Genomic DNA, 7,500 nt, shown 5'->3' on the forward strand with positions numbered 1-7,500 from the left:
TAGAAATTGTGAAGAAGAACAGAGAACTGGAGCAGTGGAGCTCCACCAACTGCAGAGAACCGTGGAACCACAACCAGGGAGCAAGGAGCCAACAGGGCAATAAGAACCATTGTTACCCCTCTCTGAGGGGATCCACCCAACAGGGCAATAAGAACCATTATTACCCCTCTCTGAGGGGATCCACCCAACAGGGCAATAAGAACCATTGTTACCCCTCTCTGAGGGCACCTGGTGAATGAACAGTTGGTATTGACAGAATGGTGTTCTATTGGTAACGACCCACTTTTCTTAATATACAGTTGAACATTTCAAATGACTGTTAGTCTGGAGGCCAACATGGAACACTGGATTTCCAAACAACTTGAGTGTTTGTTGGAATCAGAGCTGCTTCTTCCTGCTCCTTTTAGGGTCTGTTGGGCCATTATTTATTAGTTAGGGTCTGTTGGGCCATTATTTATTAGTTAGGGTCTGTTGGGCCATTATTTATTAGTTAGGGTCTGTTGGGCCATTATTTATTAGTTAGGGTCTGTTGGGCCATTATTTATTAGTTAGGGTCTGTTGGGCCATTATTTATTAGTTAGGGTCTGTTGGGCCATTATTTATTAGTTAGGGTCTGTTGGGCCATTATTTATTAGTTAGGGTCTGTTGGGCCATTATTTATTAGTTAGGGTCTGTTGGGCCATTATTTATTAGTTAGGGTCTGTTGGGCCATTAATTATTAGTTAGGGTCTGTTGGGCCATTAATTATTAGTTAGGGTCTGTTGGGCCATTATTTATTAGTTAGGGTCTGTTGGGCCATTATTTATTAGTTAGGGTCTGTTGGGCCATTATTTATTAGTTAGGGTCTGTTGGGCCATTATTTATTAGTTAGGGTCTGTTGGGCCATTATTTATTAGTTAGGGTCTGTTGGGCCATTATTTATTAGTTATCGTCACTTTTTTTTTGCATTGTTTGCTCTGTTATGTTTGTTAGTTTATTGTCTTTTGATATGTACCCACATGTCCGAAATAAACGAGCAAAAAGAACTAAGTTCACCCAAATTGCTTGCCACAGCCTCGCCTGTCTTGTAATTCCACTTTGGACCACGAGGTGGTGCAGTGAGTCACTCTATAAGGCCCGTTTGGCTCTGCGTGACCTTCGGATGAGAAACTGCCACTGAGCTGCTTTGTTGCAGTGAAAAAGGTTGAAATGTGAACGTTTAGGCCTTATTATGCAAGTGATTGGTGTGAATTCATCAACTTATTTCTACCTTGCAAAATTGGTTGTTTGCGGTGAGACAAAAGGTTGCTGGCTCTTATGTAGTGAAGTAAACATGTAGAAAAATGTGATCATGTCCCGAGACTCACTGATTCTGTGATGGTATGGAAGTGAGGTAGGCGTCGTCACAGCCCTCAAGGTTTTCGTGCGACTCTTTGGAAAATTTAGTTTCCCATCTCCGCAGTGCAAAAACTAACCGCTTCCTTCAGAGGAGCGGTGACTCACTACTGCCCCCTAGGGCACAGAAATGGCACTAATTAAAACGTGCACGAAGTACATCATGGGCAGGAAGAACTGGGGGGGAAGGCAGGAAGAACTGGGGGGAAACTAGCCAGCTTTGGTCACCCAGTTTAACAAGTGGAGAAGCTGCTGGAGCTCCTCAGTGCTGATCTACGTCACCGACACCGTCATTGTGGGAATGCTGAACGCCGACAGCGGGAAGTGGAACATTCCCATATGGGAGCCTTCCAAAGCCCACAGACACAGTCCCTCCAGGAATCTGGTCAAACTTGCATATGCAAGTCATGTATTTTGTTATTTTTATGTGAGAATTGACAAATAAACTCATTTAGTCAACAAGTCGTGTCAGAATGAGTCATTAATTATCAGCATGGAATAGAAGAGCTGAAATGTTTCTGTTGGCCAAATAACCTTCGTAACTCAAATAAAGACAAACGTTGTAAATCCTAAACCCCACAATGTGACTGCTCTTCCATAAACAACATATCTTCACGACTTCTCGTCCTCCTTTACTGCTCTCTGGTGATCATTTCGTACCATCATTAGCTCTGTGACAATGTCTCACATACAATCTCACCTGGTTCCTGGAAACGTTCACATTTCTCAAGAACAAATAACAAGTACAGGCGGTGAGACGGGACGAATGCCTGTCCTCATCAGAGGACGTCCTCCCGTACAGAGACCACACTTCATCCGTTTACTCACATCTGTGCGTAGAGCTTTTATGTTTTTGCCTCCTTTTCCAATGACGGCACCGGCGTTCTGTGAAGAGAAGACGTTCGGATGAATGAGGGAATGCTGCGAGGCGGCGGCGGCTAAAGCTGCGAGGCGGCGGCGGCGGCTGTGAGGCGGCGGCAGCGGCTGTGAGGCGGCGGCGGCGGCTGTGAGGCGGCGGCAGCGGCTGTGAGGCGGCGGCTGTGAGGCGGCGGCTGTGAGGTGGCGGCGGCGGCAGCTGTGGCTGTGAGGCGGCGGCGGCGGCGGCTGAAGCTGCGAGGCGGCGGCGGCTGTCGTGAGACGGCGGCGGCGGCTAAAGCTGCGAGGCGGCGGCGGCGGCGGCGGCGGCTGTGAGGCGGCGGCGGCGGCAGCTGTGGCTGTGAGGCGGCGGCGGCGGCGGCGGCTGAAGCTGCGAGGCGGCGGCGGCTGTCGTGAGGTGGCGGCGGCGGCTAAAGCTGCCAGGCGGCCGCTGTTGCGAGGTGGCCGCTGTCGCGAGGTGGCGGCTGTCGTGAGGTGGTGGCGGCTGTCGCGAGGTGGCGGCGGCGGCTAAAGCTGCAAGGCGGCCGCTGTTGCGAGGTGGCCGCTGTCGCGAGGTGGCGGCTGTCGTGAGGTGGTGGCGGCTGTCGCGAGGTGGCGGCGGCGGCTAAAGCTGCAAGGCGGCCGCTGTTGCGAGGTGGCCGCTGTCGCGAGGTGGCGGCTGTCGTGAGGTGGTGGCGGCTGTCGCGAGGTGGCGGCGGCGGCTAAAGCTGCAAGGCGGCCGCTGTTGCGAGGTGGCCGCTGTCGCGAGGTGGCGGCTGTCGTGAGGTGGTGGCGGCTGTCGCGAGGTGGCGGCGGCGGCTAAAGCTGCAAGGCGGCCGCTGTTGCGAGGTGGCCGCTGTCGCGAGGTGGCGGCTGTCGCGAGGTGGCGGCGGCGGCGGCTAAAGCTGCAAGACGGTGGCGGCGGCGGCTGCTAAAGCTGCAAGGTGGCGGCGGGTGTCGCGAGATCGAGGTGGCGGTGGCGGCGGCGGCGGCGGCTGTCGCGAGGCGGCGTGTTTACTTTGCTCTGCAGCAGCACTCGCAGCTCCACCATCTCATCCGTGTTGCGCGAACGCTTGAAAGCCTGCTCCTCGTCCAGGTCCTCCGCCGGACGTTTACCTGCCAGGATTCAGGGCAGATGTTAGCGGGCGGTCAGACGCGGCACAGATGTTAGCGGGCGGACAGACGCGGCCCAGATGTTAGCGGGCGGTCAGACGCGGCACAGATGTTAGCGGGCGGTCAGACGCGGCCCAGATGTTAGCGGGCGGACAGACGCGGCCCAGATGTTAGCGGGCGGTCAGACGCGGCACAGATGTTAGCGGGCGGTCAGACGCGGCCCAGATGTTAGCGGGCGGTCAGACGCGGCCCAGATGTTAGCGGGCGGTCAGACGCGGCCCAGATGTAAGCGGGCGGTCAGACGTGGCCCAGATGTTAGCGGGCGGTCAGACGTGGCCCAGATGTTAGCGGGCGGACAGACGCGGCCCAGATGTTAGCGGGCGGTCAGACGCGGCACAGATGTTAGCGGGCGGACAGACGCGGCCCAGATGTTAGCGGGCGGACAGACGCGGCCCAGATGTTAGCGGGCGGTCAGACGCGGCACAGATGTTAGCGGGCGGTCAGACGTGGCCCAGATGTTAGCGGGCGGTCAGACGTGGCCCAGATGTTAGCGGGCGGACAGACGCGGCCCAGATGTTAGCGGGCGGTCAGACGCGGCCCAGATGTTAGCGGGCGGACAGACGCGGCCCAGATGTTAGAGGGCGGTCAGACGTGGCCCAGATGTTAGCGGGCGGTCAGACGCGGCCCAGATGTTAGCGGGCGGTCAGACGTGGCCCAGATGTTAGCGGGCGGTCAGACGCGGCCCAGATGTTAGCGGGCGGACAGACGTGGCCCAGATGTTAGCGGGCGGACAGACGCGGCCCAGATGTTAGCGGGCGGACAGACGTGGCCCAGATGTTAGGGGGCGGTCAGACGTGGCCCAGATGTTAGCGGGCGGACAGACGTGGCCCAGATGTTAGCGGGCGGTCAGACGCGGCCCAGATGTTAGCGGGCGGTCAGACGTGGCCCAGATGTTAGCGGGCGGTCAGACGCGGCCCAGATGTTAGCGGGCGGACAGACGTGGCCCAGATGTTAGCGGGCGGTCAGACGCGGCCAGATGTTAGCGGGCGGACAGACGTGGCCCAGATGTTAGCGGGCGGTCAGACGTGGCCCAGATGTTAGCGGGCGGACAGACGCGGCCCAGATGTTAGCGGGCGGTCAGACGCGGCCCAGATGTTAGCGGGCGGTCAGACGTGGCCCAGATGTTAGCGGGCGGACAGACGTGGCCCAGATGTTAGCGGGCGGTCAGACGCGGCCCAGATGTTAGCGGGCGGTCAGACGCGGCCCAGATGTTAGCGGGCGGTCAGACGCGGCCCAGATGTTAGCGGGCGGTCAGACGTGGCCCAGATGTTAGCGGGCGGTCAGACGTGGCCCAGATGTTAGCGGGCGGACAGACGCGGCCCAGATGTTAGCGGGCGGTCAGACGCGGCACAGATGTTAGCGGGCGGACAGACGCGGCCCAGATGTTAGCGGGCGGACAGACGCGGCCCAGATGTTAGCGGGCGGACAGACGCGGCACAGATGTTAGCGGGCGGTCAGACGTGGCCCAGATGTTAGCGGGCGGTCAGACGTGGCCCAGATGTTAGCGGGCGGACAGACGCGGCCCAGATGTTAGCGGGCGGTCAGACGCGGCCCAGATGTTAGCGGGCGGACAGACGCGGCCCAGATGTTAGAGGGCGGTCAGACGTGGCCCAGATGTTAGCGGGCGGACAGACGCGGCCCAGATGTTAGCGGGCGGTCAGACGTGGCCCAGATGTTAGCGGGCGGTCAGACGCGGCCCAGATGTTAGCGGGCGGACAGACGTGGCCCAGATGTTAGCGGGCGGACAGACGCGGCCCAGATGTTAGCGGGCGGACAGACGTGGCCCAGATGTTAGGGGGCGGTCAGACGTGGCCCAGATGTTAGCGGGCGGACAGACGTGGCCCAGATGTTCGGAGGCGGAAGGCGGAGAGGTTAGGAGCGCGGGCGGTCAGACGCGGCCCAGATGTTAGCGGGCGGACAGACGTGGCCCAGATGTTAGCGGGCGGTCAGACGCGGCCCAGATGTTAGCGGGCGGACAGACGTGGCCCAGATGTTAGCGGGCGGTCAGACGCGGCCCAGATGTTAGCGGGCGGACAGACGTGGCCCAGATGTTAGCGGGCGGTCAGACGTGGCCCAGATGTTAGCGGGCGGACAGACGCGGCCCAGATGTTAGCGGGCGGTCAGACGTGGCCCAGATGTTAGCGGGCGGTCAGACGTGGCCCAGATGTTAGCGGGCGGACAGACGCGGCCCAGATGTTAGCGGGCGGTCAGACGTGGCCCAGATGTTAGCGGGCGGTCAGACGTGGCCCAGATGTTAGCGGGCGGACAGACGTGGCCCAGATGTTAGCGGGCGGTCAGACGTGGCCCAGATGTTAGCGGGCGGTCAGACGCGGCCCAGATGTTAGCGGGCGGTCAGACGTGGCCCAGATGTTAGCGGGCGGTCAGACGCGGCCCAGATGTTAGCGGGCGGACAGACGTGGCCCAGATGTTAGCGGGCGGACAGACGCGGCCCAGATGTTAGCGGGCGGACAGACGTGGCCCAGATGTTAGGGGGCGGTCAGACGTGGCCCAGATGTTAGCGGGCGGACAGACGTGGCCCAGATGTTAGCGGGCGGTCAGACGCGCCCAGATGTTAGCGGGCGGTCAGACGTGGCCCAGATGTTAGCGGGCGGTCAGACGCGGCCCAGATGTTAGCGGGCGGACAGACGTGGCCCAGATGTTAGCGGGCGGTCAGACGCGGCCCAGATGTTAGCGGGCGGACAGACGTGGCCCAGATGTTAGCGGGCGGTCAGACGTGGCCCAGATGTTAGCGGGCGGACAGACGCGGCCCAGATGTTAGCGGGCGGTCAGACGTGGCCCAGATGTTAGCGGGCGGTCAGACGGGCCCAGATGTTAGCGGGCGGACAGACGCGGCCCAGATGTTAGCGGGCGGTCAGACGTGGCCCAGATGTTAGCGGGCGGTCAGACGTGGCCCAGATGTTAGCGGGCGGACAGACGTGGCCCAGATGTTAGCGGGCGGTCAGACGTGGCCAGATGTTAGCGGGCGGTCAGACGTGGCCCAGATGTTAGCGGGCGGACAGACGTGGCCCAGATGTTAGCGGGCGGTCAGACGTGGCCCAGATGTTAGCGGGCGGTCAGACGCGGCCCAGATGTTAGCGGGCGGACAGACGTGGCCCAGATGTTAGCGGGCGGTCAGACGTGGCCCAGATGTTAGCGGGCGGTCAGACGCGGCCCAGATGTTAGCGGGCGGACAGACGTGGCCCAGATGTTAGCGGGCGGTCAGACGTGGCCCAGATGTTAGCGGGCGGTTTCGCTGCATTGAAACAGGACATTTTACTTGTACGGCCCAATTGAGCTCAAACCTGTCAAACACAACTCTGGAAATAAAAAAGGTTTCAATTCAACCCCCTCACTGATGAAATATATTTACAGCCATGCTTTATTTGAATATAGCACATTAGTTTCCCCCCCCCGCTTCACAGCAGAGTCCTGCACTGGGTCCAGGACTGGCCAGCTCGTCCTCCATGGGGGACAGACTGGATCTTGGCTGCTACAGCCAGTTCCAGTCGCTGCAGCTCCATGGCGTTGCAGTTTGAAGCCGGCCGCCTGCAGCCGCTGCTGGACAGTCCATTTGAGAAACAGACGACTGAAACGATAACGGTAAGCTAACCCTTCGTTCACAGCCTGGACGACAGTCGTCCTGCAGGGACACTTTACAACTGTGGACAATGAGTGGACAGACTGTCCCACAGGTGGCGCCAACTCCTCTTAAGCTGACATTTAATTTACACCTTAATACACATGGAAATCAAACAAGAGTCTGCTAAAGGTTCCAATCTGCCCCAGAGCCACCGAGCAACGAGCTTTACAAACGGTTCGTAAACATTTCACTGGATTTGGCACCAGAACATTTATTAAAAGTGACTTTATGTTGGGATTGTAGTCATTATTCAGTACTAATTGTTTGATTCTGCAAAATTATAGTTTCATTCCAGACATTGTGACACACAAAGAAAAACTTGAAAGTGAAAATTTAAAGGTTATTATAGCAATATTTGATGAGTCTGGTCACTCAGGATGAACCTGGACTGTGTGTGGTCCCTGACGTTTTAACACACACACACACACACACACACACACACACACACACACACACAC

At 58.4% G+C, this 7,500-nt stretch overlaps 1 protein-coding gene across 1 annotated transcript in view; it reads right to left on the reverse strand.

The window, feature by feature from the left end:
• Positions 1–2,121: 2,121 nt before the first annotated feature.
• Positions 2,122–7,500, reverse strand: part of LOC308148082 (heterogeneous nuclear ribonucleoprotein K-like) — a gene marked incomplete at its 3' end in the record, with an annotated part of 7,656 nt that continues 2,277 nt past the window's right edge. The window contains exons 3-4 of the mRNA XM_080521508.1: positions 3,248–3,345; positions 2,122–2,259 (exon numbers count right to left, since the gene is read on the reverse strand). Of these exons, the coding sequence (XP_080377634.1) occupies positions 2,122–2,259; positions 3,248–3,345 (236 nt within the window). The remainder of the gene's footprint in view (positions 2,260–3,247; positions 3,346–7,500) is intronic.

Source organism: Blennius ocellaris (assembly GCF_963422515.1).
Source record: "Blennius ocellaris genome assembly, contig: SCAFFOLD_311, whole genome shotgun sequence".
NCBI classification, from domain to species: domain Eukaryota; kingdom Metazoa; phylum Chordata; class Actinopteri; order Blenniiformes; family Blenniidae; genus Blennius; species Blennius ocellaris.